This window comes from Bombus pyrosoma, linkage group LG4 (genome assembly GCF_014825855.1).
Source record: "Bombus pyrosoma isolate SC7728 linkage group LG4, ASM1482585v1, whole genome shotgun sequence".
NCBI classification, from domain to species: Eukaryota; Metazoa; Arthropoda; class Insecta; order Hymenoptera; family Apidae; genus Bombus; species Bombus pyrosoma.
This window is the reverse complement of record NC_057773.1, coordinates 5,848,869-5,866,678: the sequence shown is the minus strand read 5'-3', so window position 1 is coordinate 5,866,678 and position 17,810 is coordinate 5,848,869. Positions and strand designations below refer to the sequence as shown.

The following is a 17,810-nucleotide window of genomic DNA, read 5'->3' as shown; positions in this document are numbered from 1 at the left end:
GTGCGCTTGGTGTTTTTGCAGTTTGAATTTTATTATCTCTTATAAAACGTAGAAGACGTACAAAATAAAGATATGAACTATTCAATATGTTATCTAATATAAGTTAAGAGGGAAAAACAAAAATCACAAAGTCCATTTCAAAAAGTGTATATTGTGTTATATGAAAACAATAATTATAATATGTACATATATACATTATTATGTTATAAGTTTATAAGAAAAATACGTTTTTAAATTTATAAAAATTATTAGATAAATCTTATAATAATTTATACATCATCACTCTATCGATAAGGTAGAGAAGTATTTCTATCGACCGCGTTCGCATCAGTTTTGAAACTCGGCCAGTAGCATATTGATCATTCATAATCTCGTTTTTCGGTAGGCATTCTTCATATTTTGTTTGTTAGTGATTAATGCGCGATTTAGGAGAAGGCACTTTTAAACTGCAACCGAGAATCGTCAGTGAACGGTACCTCATGATTCTGTCTTCCTCTAACTTAAGGCAATCAAAAACTACATTCAGCATCGATGATTCTGACGAAAGGCATCGATATAGAACGGTGGTAGTGGTAACACGTTTATTTGCGGCATATTTTTGAGGTTAGGTGAAGGCTGGTCGCACAGTGATTTGATAACCATATCGCTAACTAAAGTCTTTTTATGAAGTGTCATAACGCATAACGTTCTTCTTACTTTGACAAAAGTGGACGAAACTTAACAAAGGAATAACGGATTTAAATGACAAATAATTATGGCAACGTCTGGTTCTAATAAAAAGCCAAGAGTAGTAATTTTAGGAGGTGAGCATATTCTACTTCATATGATAGCATATAGCGGAAGTGACAAACAAAACAACTAAAAAGAAGTTTTATCGTTGAAACAGGATGCGGTTTCATAGGACGTAATCTCGTGGAATATCTACTGGATAACGATCTTGTGTCCTTTATACGTGTTGTGGATAAGGTGCCGCCGCAAACTGCTTGGCTGAATACTAAACATCAGCAATTATTCGAGCATCCTTTGCTCGAATTTAAGAGCGCAAATTTAATCAACACTGGTAATTTAAAGTTTGATAAGAGCGCCTATCTACTTTCAACGAAACAATTACGATAATAATTGTTTTGTTGAACATGTACTTTATGATTAGCCTTTGAATATTTATTTGTAGTATCTTGTCAAAATGCATTTTTATCTGACAATCCGATTAATTTTGTAATCAATTGTGCTGGAGAAACAAAGAGCAGTCAAACAGATCCTGTATATAAAGAAGGAATTTATAAGTTGAGTATGAATTGTGCTCAACAAGCTGCAAAATTACAAGTTGATCGTTATGTAGAAATATCTTCTGGTAATTTTAGTACCTCTGACAAAGTATGTGAACTTTGATATTTTTGTATTAAACAATCTATTACAAAGATTAGTAATCTGTAATATTTACATAGAATTCTCTCAAAGAAGAAGATGCTGGAGAACCATGGACATTTGTTGCAAAGTATAAGTTACAAGTAGAGAACGATTTAAAAATAATACCAAATTTAAACTTTACAATCCTTAGACCAGCCATAGTATATGGCTGTGGTGATAGAAATGGATTAGGTAATAATAATTTATTGCCTAATAGAAAATGAACAAATAATTTTTTCAAATATTTTATATATGCAAATTAATTTCCCCTATGTAGCACCACGTTTAGTGGTAGGAGCTGTTTATAAACATTTGGGAGAAATGATGAAGTTACTTTGGGGACCAGATCTTCACATGAACACAGTTCATGTGAGGGATGTAGCCAGGGCTATTTGGCATGTAGTAAATAGGCCAGAAACTGTAGGTCAAACATATAACGTTGTTGACGAAGGTGATTCAACTCAAGGATCAATCAGTGCTATAGTTTCAGAATTATTTAATATCAATCATGATTATTGGGGTACTGCACTATCTACACTAGCCAAAGTATGGAAGAAAATTTGTTACACTATTTTTTTCTCTTACTACTAAAAAATTCGGATATAATTTTTTTGAACTATAATGCAAGTTTTAATTCTGATGTGGGTTAAAAACGTTATTTTGTTTATGTATTTTAGACAGATATGAGTTCTGTTGTTGAAGAAGTTAATGACAAACATATGGGACCTTGGGCAGAAGCTTGCAATAAAGATGGAGTGGAAAATAGTCCTCTGTCTCCATACATAGATCAAGAACTTCTTTACAATAAACATTTGTATCTACAGGCAGGAAAATTATCAAGTATTGGGTTTACATATCTTTATCCAAAACTCACAAAAGATGCTTTAAAAGAGGTAAATAATTATTTATGTGGCTAAGAGAACATAAATTCTGATGAAGGTATTATGTCAATTATTTATTTATAGGTTCTTGATGATTATGTAAACATGAAGATATTTCCACATTCCTTGGTTTTATGAATTTTAGCAATATAGACTGCCAAGATCAAATATTGAAAAAGCTTACAATAATTTGTATGAAATAACATTTGGAGCGTTTCACCTTGTGCCTAGTAATCTATGCAAGTTACATACTCTATTGTATGTTACACACCTTATTCGTATTTTACCTTCTAACAAATATTGTTAGTCGAGTTTATAAAAAAGTACAGATGGAATATGAAGATTTCATGTATAAGCCTATTGCAAATGTGATAAAGTAGGAATTAATGTACTTAATTTTACTATAGTTTGAGGTATAAAATTTTTGCACCTTAGGGTTGCTAGTCAGTTTCGACATTATAGGAATAACTAAGTTGAAAAATATTGAAGAATAAAATTAGACTATTTACATGCCTAAACACGATATATTATAACATGTAATGTTATTTGGATAAATATTTTAGAGAATTATGTACATCGCCAAAATGCTTTTTATACTGAATTTTTCAAGACTGGGAGTATAAATAAAAACTGTTAAACAATTAACAAGATCTATAGAAGTAGAAGGATTTTGTGTTTTTATATCCATTGCATTCCACTTAACGTGTATCTTCCAAAAGCTGTGACTCATAACTTAGAAATCTTTTTATTCCAAGTAAATGATATCTTATGGTTATATAAATTTAATAAATTAGATATATTTAAATTATATAATGTATTAAATCAAGTACAAATAATATTAATTAAGTTAGAAAATATTTCTAAACGCCAAACGAAAAAATTAGTAAGTTTATTATATAAAGGTAAACATAATTTTTACACAAAATAATATATAATAAAATGGCAATAACTGCCAAGTAAAATTAATAGCATTACTATTCTGAAGCAATTGTTATTAATTTGATAATAAAGTTACTCATTTACGCATTTATTCACTTGTTTTACCTATACCTTCGCAGTTCTTCGTAACTGAATGTTTTTCTAGGGCTAGGTATTATTTTTTACATATATTTTAACACAACCAACATCGATACACTGTTTTAATTTTATTTCAATCATTGGTTACAACAAGATACTGCATCAGAAGGGTCAACAATATCATTAAATATTTCGTGTATCGTTTTAATACTTTAAACAATAAGATTATAATTTGATGTAGTTCATTATACATAATATATTAAAATATATACTTTTAATATTTTCTGCAGATAATATATATACAATCGTAGATAAAAATATTTACAAAGTAACTGCACCCTAAAAAACAGCATAATTATAGCAATACATTAATCGTGTATGTTCCAGTAAAAAAATGATAAGGATTTATGAAAAAATAAATTAATAAAGTTTTCTCGATATAGAATAAGTGCTATAATTAACAGCAATGATACAAACATCAAATTTCTTTTACCGGGTTTGCTTTTTCATATATATCTTATATAAAATAAAGTATAATGTCTTGGCTACATCTACTCACTGTAATAAATTTTTTGAGGTAAATCGTGTAAATCTAAATTATAGTGCTGTGTAATAGGTACTGAGGTTAAGTTAAAATTAAGTAATATAACATACCTACCCCTTGTATAGGGTGGCAATTATGGAGGTATATTTACTTGACTAGAGTCGCCGTACAACATAATTAATACTTTGTCTGTGTATGGCCAATACTATTGGATTGTTACTTCGTGAAAGAACTATTGCAAGTGAAATGAAATAATATGTACTATGCTCCTTATCATTTAGTAAAGGTACAAGTTCGAATAATAATAATAGAAAATTAAATTTGATGCATAAATGACAAAAGTAGTATGAATACCTTATGCATATCCGAAACATTGCTTAGCGTAATGCAGTAAAGTAATAGATTATGATATTTCTAAATCAATGTATATAATAATTTATAAGATAAACAAATACTTTTTTTTAATTGTAATCAAAATAGCCTCATTCTAATATTTTTCTTCCATATAAATCGTTATACTCTAAATGTAACATTTACAATACTTGCTGTTTCCTATTTGTAGCCTAAAGATAACAATGTTTATTGCTTTGTACTTCAATACTGTGTAATCAATCTTTTGAAGCAAATAAAACGCTCAGATAACAGCACGGCGACTCTATTTTTTGCTTTCTCTTTTTTCTTTTTTACAAAGCTTGAAACTTATCACATTCACACAATTAATCAAAGATATTATGATACCAATTCAACACCAATACGTTTCAATCCATTTCAAATTTACGAATGTTGTCTTATAAATTGAAAACTTTTTATATAAAGTACAAATTAACGTAAATAAATGATTTTTTATATTAAAATTACGTTCATAGCAGACAGAACAATATCGCACTTAACAAATACATGCTGCTAAAAAGTAAAATGATCAAAATACAATTTAATTCTACAAACATTAGTTAAGATTTGTATACAATAAAATCAAAACATTTTTTAAAATGACAAATGCGTAATATTTGCCATGGAATATTTTGTCGCCATATTAATTATTATATCTCTTTTTCTTTATTAATGCTTTTGATCTATCTTTTCTTCCCTTAAAAATAATACCTTTTTCTTTACAACTATTTTTTTGTTCTTTTTTTTAAATTCCATTAATGTTAGAAAATTGTACAAGCTTAATAATTAACATATACATACAGTGCAAAAAATATTTAAAAATATTTTAAGAATTTTAATGCAAAAAGAAAAATGAATTCATGAGCGATCAGTTGCTAGTTGCCTACTATTATATATCAATTCTCGTTTCTTATTTAACTCTAAGAAGAGTAACAAATACCTTCAACAAATATAAAAGTATACTACTATATGTCAGTAACATAAAATGTAACAGGTCGTGTTAAATATGATAACAAATGGAAAACAAATCATTTAAATAAAAATCACAAAACAGGCATTCTATCTGTGAAATGTTTATGTTTCATAACAAACATAATTTGTTGTAGAACTGTCAAGTCAGTAAATAGCTATGATAGTTTATCTTTAATTGAGATTCTAATAATCGTGATCGTAGAATATGTAACGAATTTCATAAATAGTGTTTAAATGAAGTTACTTATTTTCATAAAACTGCAATCAGATCTTGTGAAATTTTTTAGTAATCCACTAGTACTGAGTTTTCATAAAAATAGGTAAATCATGAGCTATATTCAAAAAAGTTTAGTTATAGAATATACAATATAAAAAATCTCTATTAATAGCAACATCATTTCAACACAAGGCAGAATAATTTTTTCAAAAATGACTTTAAATTATATGTTTAACAAATTATCTCGTACAAAGATGTAAAACTCTGTGTAATAAATATATGGTAAAATCTCTAGCATGTGCAGATTGAATTAATTCTATTTTTACATGATTTCATACTGTGCTTGTAGTGACTATATTATTGCATAAATTCAGTGTAATGTGATCATTTAAAATAGTACTGAATGTAAAATGTAATAAATAACAATTAATGGAGGTACAATAATAACATGACATATCTACGTCTCACTCTAAAAGATATAGCTTATTCTATCAGGTACTGTGTTGGGTTTTTCTGTCATGGTAACATGCACCAGTCTGGAATATGTTTATAATTTTCTTTCGCATTTTTCACTTTTTGCTTTTGTATGATGTAGTTAACTTTAAATATCTTGTACAACATAAGGTTTATTTTTATCATATGAACAGGAAAAAATACATATATTATATTATACATTTCCAGTGATTAAATTAATATTATGATTAAAAATTGTTTCGATTCTTTTTGTAGATTTTTTTATATTACAAAATTTTAATGCTGTTTTTACAAATTTCATTATTATTTTTTCCTGTTCTCAAATGTCTCAATAGTGTATAATACAGTTATCAAACTTGTAGTATAAAAAAGATTCTGCTAAATTATATAATATGGACATTTCAGTTACACTTCTTAAAAATGTTTGTCAACGTCTTATTTTTCAATAAAATAAATATTTGCCAAGATTTGCGATGCTATATGTATACTTACAGTATTTGTAATAAAAGAAAAACCTAGACTATACTTTTAATACATAAAATCTGATTATATAGTACTTTTTCTTAATTTCTTAGAACCTAAGAACCATCTCTTGTTAATTTAGATTTAGTTAATGGAAAACATAAGATTTTGGAATGATCAGTACTATTGCTCTCTATAAAAGCAATATATATCATGAAATAAATTAGGCCATACCCGTAATTTGGATATTTAATAATTTTGTCTTCTAGTGTGAAGGAATGCATTATTTACTTTTTCTCTATTATTCGAAATATGATATTTTATGAACATACTCATAATTAACAGACACCCAGGTGCACATCAAGAATTTTCATATCATCTCACTTGCTTAATTTTCATTTTCATACTCTTCTTTTTTTAGTAGATGTCAATATACATATGAGCAAGTTACCTAATGAATATTATTAAGTATCATTTGCATGATATATCTGTGCCACGGTATTATTTCATACAAAATGAAATCTAAAAATTACTAGATTCCTTGCCGAACTGCTAATGCAGAAATACTGTGTTATCGATAATAACTTGCTTTCAAACATTATATACAAGATAATAGTTGAAGTGTCCAGATTCAACGCACTTTCAAAACATTATTATTTACATTAATCATGTATGCGTTAGTATTTTTATTCACAAGTTATACCGTGTTAAACTTGTAAAATATAGTAACTTGCATTGCTTCTAACTTCCTTGAGAATTCTGTTCTTGTAATTCATACATACGTATGTATGTACTTTTGTGTGTATATACATCTTGCAATCAAATGATTCGAGTTGCACGAAAAGTTTTACATCCTACCTGTTGCACGGAAGCATAGGAAGAAAATGTGAACACGCAAATATATTGCCTAATGGTTTCATCCATTTGGTCCAAGCGCCGGAACAGATATACATATAGGTTTTGGTAAGGACGTATCTCCATCTGGACAACCAGAATTATTATTTAAACTGCTATTGCTACTGCCTAAAGTACAATTGACCACCGTAAGCTGTGTGCCATCTAAATCTTGTTCTGGCTCTTGTTCTTGTTTTTGTGTACTTAAGACAACACTGTCCATTGTTTTGTACTATATTTCAAGATATATATTAGTTTCATATATAAAATTATTTAATCATTTTGTATTATTCAAAATGAAAATTTTTCGCACCTGACAATTTTTTGTTATATGAATATCTTTCGGTTCACCATTTATTTCCCATGATGGTAATAAAGGCTCTTTTACACAAGATTCAAGAATTCCATTAGATTTGCCACCCTGCAATGATATATTTTCATAGAATTGTTTATTCAAATATAAGCTTATGTTTATATACATTACAAAAAAGCATTTACATACTTTCGTGTCTAAATGTGGGTTAGTTGTGATTGGAGATGTGGGACAAAGAACAGCAAGTTCAATTTCATTAGGCGTTATTCTGGTATTCATCTGTTGACTCACTGATGTAGAAGACTGATCCGCGCAACATCTATTTCCATTTCGTACCGAAGCACGACCTTTTGTAGATTGCGCACTTTCTCTCAAAATACGAGCATTCTCACATTTTTTTCGACAGTATATACTGCACAGGCAAATTGTAATAAATCCAATACTTATGCTTACACCAAGAATTACACCTAAAATAAGTAAATATAAAATAATTATAAGATTAAATTTTATTATTTCAATTAATTTCTTGTATAATTGAAGCAAATAAGTTTGTTTACCAAGACTCTGATCAGGTTTTGTATTTTGTGGTGGTTTTTGTTCATCTGGAGGACTTGGTACCTTTGATGAACCGCCAGTAATAATGATTATAGGATCTGACGGTTTACCATAACCGGCCTTTGTCATAGCTTGAACCATGACAAAATACCGTTTTCCTGGAGTTAGACCAGGTAAAGTTGTCGATGTTTTATTACCAAGTACTGTTACATTTCTCCATGCTGTAGCTGAATCCGTTAAGTCCATTGTATATATAACGAAATAGTTTTGTATTATACCATTTATATTACTTGGTTCCTTCCATGCAATTCGTACTTTTGTATTATTTACTAAAAACCATTGTACTTCTTCTACTTTGCCAGGGACTGAAATTAATTGTTAAATTACCATTTCTGTAATACGAACGTACAAATATATATAATGTATTTCTACACTTACTATCTTCATTCGTATAACATTCTACAGATTCGCTATAAAAATTGCTTTGGTTTGTATTATTTTGAATGGCCCTTACTTTAAACTGATATAATGTAAATGGTTTGAGTTTGTCAATATTTGCTTTTGTATCGTTCCTGTCAAGAGGATGTTAAAAATATTTAGTGCAAAGATGTTGATTGAAATTATAATGAAAAAAGATTAAACATAATTTATATTACGTACAATATAAAACATTTAGGACCATCTGAATTTGCGACATGAATTGCATGATAACATAATTCAAAAGAGTTCACTTCATGCACACCATTCAAGGACCATGTAACATTTATGGAAGTAGGTGAAACAGGAATTGCTTCCAAGGCCATTGGTACATTATCTGATTAATAAAAAAAAAATGATATATCCAATTAATTCGTTTATGTTATAATAAAATTTATATTTATAATATACTTACTTGTATCAAGTTGAATAGTATGTATTTGTTTTGTTAAACAGCCTGTTGTTTCACCAGAACTTATCATACATAAGCCCATTGTATAAGAAACATTTACATCTAATTATGAACAAAAAATAAATACATAATTAAAGAAGAACACAACATATACATAATTTTTTGGAAATGATTCTGACCAATACCTACCAAGATTAGTAAATACATATTCTGTAACATTTTGTGGTAAAAAAATAGTTGCTAATTTATGTCCACTTTGATTTTCACAATAAATTTGCCAAAGATCAAATTCCGTTTCAATTATGTTATTTTCCCTAACATTTATTTTCCATTTCATCTAACATGACAAAATTTATTTCAATATTATAGAAATACAATATAATATATAATAATAATGTTATATAATATATATAATATATTATGCATATATATACATATACATATGATATATATAATTAATATTATATTATATACAATAATACAATAATATTAAAAAGATTTGATTAACAAAATTTGTATACTAACCTTTACAATTGAAGCATTTATTATTAATACTTGTACATCCACAACATTTTTGATAATAAATTGATTAGATTCAGCTGGTGGCATAGTTACAGTAATCCACTCCAATTGCGATTCGCTCACGTTAGGCCAACCTTGTTTTGTTCTGGCTAGTACTCGTAGGTCGTATTGTGCTCCAGGTATTAAATCTTCAAGAACATGATTAGTAATCTTCAAATAAAATTAATACAAAAGAGTGTACAAAAGACTGTACAAAAAGAATCACATACATACCAGAAAATACATAAGAATCCACGTCAGCGGGTAAATGAAGAACCCGAGAAGATGGATGTTCATGCAGTCTCAACTGTAATTTATATTGTACCACAACACCACGAGACTCCTTTTTAGGTAATGGCTCCCATGATACATTTAACTTTGTACTACTAAGTATATTCGCGTTTACTTTTGGTGCACCTTTAGGAACTGAGTAAAGAAAATAAACTATACCTTTGGCTTTTCGTTACGTTTATGATAAAATTTACATTAAAAAATAACGCACCACTTGGGGCTGTAGAACACAAAATGGTGGCTGATTGATCGCTAGGACCATAATTGTTCCACACTCGTATGTAGAAGGAATAATTAGTATATGGTTCAAGAAGCTTCGTCACTTCTACTGACGTAGAATTGCCCGGTTCAGGTGGAGAAACTTCTTCTTTGCCTCCTTCTTGATGAACACGACATATAAGATGTTGAAAAACATTATAAAATATTTAATTAACCACTATATAAAATATTTAACTAATTATTATATAAATATTTCTATGCATATTAAATCGTTTAAACTTACCTACGGGACTATAATGGACGGTATAAGCTTTAATACTGCTATGTGATAGAGACTTTGGTGGTTCCCAGGAAATAAAAATTTTAACGGGTGACAGAGCACGACATTTTAAAGAGGTAGGTGCAGCAGGACTATTACGAGATGTGTTTACTTGAAGCCGACCTGCGGCCCAAATTTCTCCCACAGAATTTACAGCAACACATTGATAAATACCAGAATCAGATGGAACTGTTGCTGATATTGCAAGTTCCATCTTATTAAATTCTTTTGTATATATAGTCCTACGTCCTGCAAAAACAGTTTATACATAAATTATACGTATTATAATACGAATATAAATAAATATTGTAATGAATAACTTTACCATTAATTGTTATATTCAATGAATCTTTTAACCAGTATATTTTAGGCACAGGTAACCCTTGTGCTTGACATTCAAATCTTGCGGTTCTCCCATTTGGACATACTTGATTTGTAGGTATCTTCACAAATGATGGTGGTATTAATATATCCACTGTTACATTCTGAAATGTTTTTTGCAGTGTGTTATTAAAATTATGAACAACTATGTTCATACTTAATAATACTTTTTAATAACTTACTTGAATCTTCACATTATTTGTAACAAAGTTCTTTACAGAACATACATAAACTCCTGCATTAGATGCACTCACATTTACTAGTGACAATATGTTAATACCAATACTAGAATTAAGCAAAATGCGAGGTTGTGCAACATTATGATTACCTAAAAATGAATAAATTACTACATTTGTATATTATAAATATCATCTATATATAAATAATGTTATTAACCGTTTGAGTCCCAAACAGCACGATCGCGCTGTTTAGATTCTGTGTCGAAAAGTCCCAGTACATTTGAACGCAATAATTTTTATTCAACGAAACTTGAAATATTTATAAACTAATTGTACGCATACATGATAATATAGATGTATTTCATAAAGTAACAAATATGAGAAACGCTATTGTGTCGCAATCGATTAAGGCAAGCGCTATTTTTTTAATGACCACTGGGACTCAAATGGTTAATATATGTATATCAAATACCAGTATAGCGAGGAATAAATGACCACATCATAAGTGGCGGTGGATATCCAGATGCAGCACATACTAAACTAAGATTCGATCCATTTAACAACCAATGATTGTATGAAATTTGTGGAAATAACAATGGTGGTATATGTGATCCATTACCCTCTGGTCGTGAAATAACAGTTAATTTTGCTTCCTTACTTTTTTTGGTTTTCTTTAGGAATTCATTATTTACTATGCATCTGTGAATATAGATAATATATTATATAGTTTTCTCTTTACTAATTTAATTTTACAAATTGTTTTACAATTGTATGATACTAGTACGGATACAAACCTATATGAACCAGCATCTGATAACTTCGTTGCTTTTATATACAGAACACCTGGTGGTACCATTATATACTTACTACTGCAAAGTAAATAATCTCAATTAATATAAAAAATAATTTCATTGTTAATTCTTGACAAAAATTACTTACTTTAAATTACTCTGATTGGGCAACAATATTTTTTCATTATGCTGCCATGTGATATTAGGAGGAAAAGGAACACTATCTATTAAACAAGATAATCTTGCAATTTCACCTTCTTGTACAGTTATATTTTCTGGTGACTTTTTAAATACATGGGCAAGTTCTAAACAAATATAATTATATGTTTTAACATCATTTATAAAATCAGAAAGCTTAATAACAGTATGTTAAACAGAAAACTTACCTGCTATGTGAATAAATGTAGGAGATGATCGTAGAAGCCCTAAATTAGTACGTGTTACACAACGATATTCATCTTTGTAATAATCTTTAAAGTTAACTGTAGTAGAGTTTTTTTCTTTAAACTTTTGCACCATCTATTATAACAATAAAATAAAATACTTAATTGATTTAATTTTAAGATAAATAACAAATAAAATTTTTCAATATGTACCTTATGTAAGTGAAGAGAACCATTCTTGAGAATAGTACAACGTGCAATACCACATGGTGGTGCAGGTATTCCATTGTGTAACCAAGAAATATTTTGATTTGGTCCAGTTATACAAGTAAGTGTAACTCCTTTTTTTCCTAATATCACATGACCACTGGGTTGAATTTCTAATGTTATGCCAGAACTTTTGGTTGGGCTAATGTTGAAACTTTCTGATTTTGACACGTTTTTGTTATGTAGACCAGTTCCAATTTCTTTGACACCTGAAGTACAAAACATAAAGCACTATCTAAAAATGTACTAGCTTACAATTTTTATAATAATGTGTTAAAAAATATTTTGAATATTATAAACTGTCACATTCAAGATGGCTATTACATCACCCCCCCCCCCCCTCCTCTATCAATATTATGGAGATGAGATTCAATATATTATATAATAGAATATAAAGTAAATAAAACATAAAATTATCAGATAATTCTGCAAATGGAGAATCAAACTTACAGCATAACTAATTTATAGAATCTAGAGTATAATGATTATAAAATCATTGTTTTGTGTGTGTGTGTGTGTGTGTGTGTGTGTGTGTGTGTGTGTGTGTGTGTGTGTGTGTGTATCTATATATATATATATTTAGGAACAGAAAAAAGGGACATATATCCCATTTGTTTACTAAAAAAAAAAAGATGATAATTTGCACATAATTTTGGTATAAAAAGGATGATATGTAATCACTGAATCCAAATGTATACATATATTCATGTAAAATTATACTAATCCAAATTTTAAATCATTAGAGTAAATCTACCATATCATAATTCAAATAATCTTTTACCAATGAAATATCTAAATATTTTAAACTATTTGTTTTACAACAATTTCTTTTCATACATGTCACAGTAATATAAACAAAATATTTAGGAAATATAATTATTTTTCTCAAAAGGCCATATAATTGAAAATGTTCGAATTTTAACTCTTATTTTAATCAGATAATGCACAGTTCGTAAAAAAAAGAAAAAGTATCAAGATTGTAACCATCTATAAGAGTACAAAAGAACGAACGTTAGGCGCGTGGTCCAGCGTGTATCAGTTTGGTGAATATAAACAGATTAGATTGACGGAGAGAAGGGAGACGCACCTGCGGCATAAGCGGGCTTTAGCACTTCTGTAAACAAGATGCTCAGTAAAAGTACTCGCGCCGCCATATATTCACACTCATTGGCACTAGTTTCACTGACAAATCTTGGCCGAAATACGCCGTCGGTTTGGTAGACTTTTCTGCGAAATTCGTCGCCGCATGTTTGACATCGCCTGCAAGAGTTTTTGGCCGTTCCGTTCGCCGAACTCTTACCCCCCTTTCAGCTTCGCTCTAGCTTCTCACATTATCGTTAAGATTGACAATAAATCGTCACCGAAAACTCGAGGACGTCGACAATACCGAGAGTTACACGGTCGTCGCGAATTATGCTCGATTAGCTTCGTTTGCATTAGCACGCGATTCATTCGTTTCTTGCCATCTTCTAATTCGCTACTACCCTTGTTTGTAATTATTCCAGTGAGGAAAAGACGTACAAAATTCTAGATCGCAACTCACAGCGCCGGATGCGAGAAATTTTTGAAGCAGAATGATGTTTTGTTACGCAGCACCACATATTATGCTTTGTCCAATTTCTCCATATTTTGACCAATAACATTATCAGAAATGTTTACGTAGAAATGATCGATGATGACAATATGCGTGTTATTGTTGTTGTATCGTCGTATAGTTTAAAAATGTAAACTGTTTAGTCTATGCAAAAACGACTTTATGCGATTATCTAATGTTCTATGAAATGTGAATTTGATTGTAACAATTTAATAACAAGTATTTCTATATATGAAAGGAATACCTTGTAGTACTGTATTCAATTACAAGTATCTTGGTATATATAACGTTGATTCGTTAAGGAAGGAATACCTAACCTTCAAAATTTAAATTAAATATGGCGCGACAGAGTGTTGATGCAGATTGCGAGAAAATGCATAATTTATTAGGCAATAAGAATATTGACTTAGATAATTGTAGAAAATTAATTAAATCATACATTGATTTGGTAAAGTATCAAAATTTATCAAGCTTTTTAAAAGATGTTGGTTTATTGTGCGCTACTAAAAAAAACTGACTACTGGTTTGTTTACAGCATCTTTATAGTGCTGCTTTATTTTGGGCAGACAAAGTTGTTTCATTAAGTAATGAAGATCCTAAAGATATATGTACCTTAGCGCATTGTATGTATCTAATGAAACAATATCATAGAGCTGCTCATCTTATTAGAAATCGTGGATTGGAAAAGGTAAACTATAACTTTGAAACTTTTAATAATATCATAACATTGTTATATACATTTTTTTAATTACATTAATATTACTTTATAGACAGATGTAATGTGTCATTATCTAACAGTAAGAAGTTTGTTAGAAGCAAAAGAATACAATGAAGCATTACAGGTTATTAAAGAATCAGAAGTATGTACAAACATAACACAGTCAGGTTTTGGAGATCGTGCAGATATATTAGAAGATGCACCAAAAAATGTGATTAAGTATAAATAATGTTCTTCATAACTTCTTTTAAATATTATTTCTGTAATATGATGAACTTTATAGATTACTTTGTATTTTGTGATAGGTACACAGTTCAATATTGTATGTGAAAGGAAGAATATATGAAGCTTTAGATAATAGGGCAGTAGCAACTGACTGTTACAAACAAGCTCTACATTGTGATGTATATTCATATCAAGCATTTGAAGCATTAGTTCAAAATCAAATGCTTTCAGCTGCTGAAGGTATTAAAGTGTGTATGTATAAATTTCATGTAATAATAGATACAAGTAATTTTATGATACATATAATTTGAATAGAAAAGGAACTTCTGGAATCTCTTCCCTTTGCTGAACAATGCACAGAAGCTGAAGCAGAGCTCTTACGACTATTATATGAAAGTAAATTGAAAAAATATCAAGAACCAAATACAAAACAACCACTTGCAACATGTAGTGTTATGGGAGTTCTTGTCACAGATAGATTATTAGGTAATTTGGATATGGAAGTTACAGAAGCAGAGAGATTGTATTATAATTGTGATTATCACAAATGTTTCTCTCTCACAGAAAGGTAATATATCCTCTTATGTATGTATGTGAATTTACATAATCTTATAATCTCTATCATATATTTTAGAATATTAAAAAAAGATCCATATCATAATTCATGCTTACCAGTACATATTGCCTGTTTAGTAGAACTAAAAAAAACTAATGGTAATTATATTGCACTTCTATACAGAAAAAGAATGTGCAATTAGAAAGAAATTTTGTACATTATATAATCATTTTTCAGCTTTATTCTATTTAGCACATAAATTAGTTGACTTATATCCAGACATGGCCTTAGCATGGTTTGCTGTTGGATGTTATTATTATAGTCTAGGTAATTATGATTTCTATTTGATAATTCTAAAATTATTTTGTATTCTTACTTTATAAGATATTCCATTGTTTTGATAATAGGAAAAAGTGATCCAGCACGAAGATATTTAGCAAAAGCCACAGCACTGGACAGATTATTCGGTCCTGCTTGGTTAGCTTATGGTCATTCCTTTGCAGTAGAAAATGAACATGATCAGGCAATGGCTGCTTATTTTAAGGCTTCTCAATTAATGAAAGGTTGTCACCTGCCACTTTTATATATTGGACTTGAATGCGGATTAACAAATAATCTTAAATTGGCTGACAAGTTTTTCCAACAGGCTCAAGGAATAGCTCCAAACGATCCATTTGTTATACACGAGATGGGAGTTATATCTTTTTATAATTTAGAGTAAGTATTATGATGTCTATTGTAGTATTATCCCTGAGATTGAGTTATTCTAATATGCAAAAAAGAGGTTCAAAATTCACTCTGCAACCTGATTAGTGTACTTCCACCCTTCCCCGGTTTTTGGAAATCTGTCTAATTTATCAAGAGTTGTCGTTTCACCGAATACAGTTACAAAACTGCTGAACGGCAGTTTAAGGAAGCCATGAAAAGAATTCAAGGTGGTCTAAAGGATGTTATTCTACCTAGTAAATGGGAGGCACTTTTAAATAACTTGGGTCATACTTGTAGAAAAATGAAGAAATACGGAGAGGCGTTAGAATATCATCAACAGGTTAAAAAATTTTATTTGACATAGAAACATACTTTTTCCTTAAAATGTCAATTTAAATTACGAGTTATCAGATAAATTTCCTAATAATGATTGCAGGCATTAATGTTAAATCCATTAAATGCATCAACTTATTCAGCAGTGGGTTTCATTCATGCATTAATGGGAAATACACAAGAAGCTGTTGATGCTTTTCATAGAGCTCTTGGACTTAGGAGGGATGATACTTTCACAACAACTATGTTAACTTATGTTATGGAACAACTTATAGAAGAATCGCCCCCTTATCCTGGTATATACAAGAAATTTTCAGTTTTCAATATATTTTATTAAATGTACATTATATCTAATTATAAATGAATTCTTTTTTAGGTGCACCAGTTGATATTCCAAAATATGAGTACCCTGCAACTGAACATCAAGAAACAGATAATGCAGAACCTTTAGAAAATGCAAATAATGTAACTGGGTCAGGAAGTCAAGATATTGATAAATTAAGAGTAAATTTATTTTCCGGATGGGGAGAAGATTCCAGTAAAACTGAAGATACTTCTGATAAAGTGGAACGCAATCCGCGAGACGTAGTTGTGAATTATTCCACTGACATTAGTTCCGAAGTTGAAATGTTGGATTCATCGACTGCTCATATAGAATAGTAAAAATGCGCAAATTTTTTTATATGATAAATAGATTTGTGTATGTAATAAAGTAATTGGTTTGCTACAAACATTCCTTTTTTGTTCAGAGAGTTATCCTTTATTATATATTCCATTCATTTTGTATATAAATTTGATGCACGCATGCTTAAATAATTAATATTTATCCATTAGAGATGTGCGGGTACCTGAGCCTTGATTCGGGTTGGATCAAGATCCCAAAAGTTTGTTGACAGATAAACATATTTGGGTACCCGTTATTATGGGAACCGATTTACGTTTCGGAATCCGATGTTCAATTCAGAACATAATTTTTCTGTCATCTTGCATTTAAACATAGTTTAAATACACTACACTACACGGTACATACTTAAACTTAAAGTACAAGTTTGCCTTAAACAAGATGACAGAAAGATTATGTTCTGAATCAAGCATTGAATTCCGAATTGCAAATCGGGTCTCGAGATTAACGGATACCCGAATACGTTTATGTATCGACAAACTTCCGAGATTCTGATTCGAACCCGAAAAGAATTTCCGACATAATTCTGCAATTTTGGGTATCCGCACACCCTTATTACCTACATAACCTATTACATTGCTTTAAGTA

General features: G+C 29.5%; 3 protein-coding genes across 4 annotated transcripts; 2 read left to right on the top strand and 1 right to left on the bottom strand.

Moving 5' to 3' along the window:
- The first annotated feature begins 354 nt into the window (after window positions 1–354).
- Window positions 355–3,151, top strand: LOC122566725. The gene is made up of 7 exons (XM_043724386.1): window positions 355–803; window positions 887–1,060; window positions 1,172–1,374; window positions 1,446–1,599; window positions 1,685–1,953; window positions 2,085–2,300; window positions 2,373–3,151. The coding sequence occupies exons 1-7, from the start codon at window positions 755–757 to the stop codon at window positions 2,424–2,426; spliced, it is 1,119 nt and encodes a 372-aa protein (XP_043580321.1). The 5' UTR covers window positions 355–754; the 3' UTR covers window positions 2,427–3,151.
- A 262-nt stretch (window positions 3,152–3,413) lies between these two features.
- On the bottom strand, window positions 3,414–13,890 carry LOC122566712 (protogenin-like). 2 transcript variants are annotated; one of them, XM_043724366.1, is made up of 20 exons: window positions 13,494–13,890; window positions 12,353–12,615; window positions 12,143–12,275; window positions 11,905–12,061; window positions 11,760–11,834; window positions 11,438–11,664; window positions 10,969–11,114; window positions 10,731–10,890; window positions 10,370–10,654; window positions 10,079–10,243; window positions 9,811–10,002; window positions 9,541–9,725; window positions 9,205–9,352; window positions 9,019–9,117; window positions 8,787–8,940; window positions 8,565–8,698; window positions 8,129–8,491; window positions 7,761–8,038; window positions 7,572–7,679; window positions 3,414–7,490 (listed from the first exon to the last, which is right to left on the bottom strand). In XM_043724366.1, the coding sequence occupies exons 1-20, from the start codon at window positions 13,558–13,560 to the stop codon at window positions 7,281–7,283; spliced, it is 3,549 nt and encodes a 1,182-aa protein (XP_043580301.1). In that variant the 5' UTR covers window positions 13,561–13,890; the 3' UTR covers window positions 3,414–7,280. The 2 variants fall into 2 exon arrangements, with proteins under 2 accessions (XP_043580301.1, XP_043580300.1); XM_043724365.1 differs by having other exon boundaries at window positions 10,079–10,246; window positions 13,494–13,889.
- Window positions 13,891–14,116: 226 nt separating this feature from the next.
- Window positions 14,117–17,271, top strand: LOC122566716 (cell division cycle protein 16 homolog). Its single transcript, XM_043724376.1, has 11 exons — window positions 14,117–14,448; window positions 14,536–14,688; window positions 14,771–14,929; window positions 15,024–15,183; window positions 15,259–15,511; window positions 15,578–15,657; window positions 15,737–15,826; window positions 15,907–16,216; window positions 16,385–16,547; window positions 16,644–16,836; window positions 16,917–17,271. The coding sequence occupies exons 1-11, from the start codon at window positions 14,338–14,340 to the stop codon at window positions 17,198–17,200; spliced, it is 1,956 nt and encodes a 651-aa protein (XP_043580311.1). The 5' UTR covers window positions 14,117–14,337; the 3' UTR covers window positions 17,201–17,271.
- The last annotated feature ends 539 nt before the right edge of the window (window positions 17,272–17,810 follow it).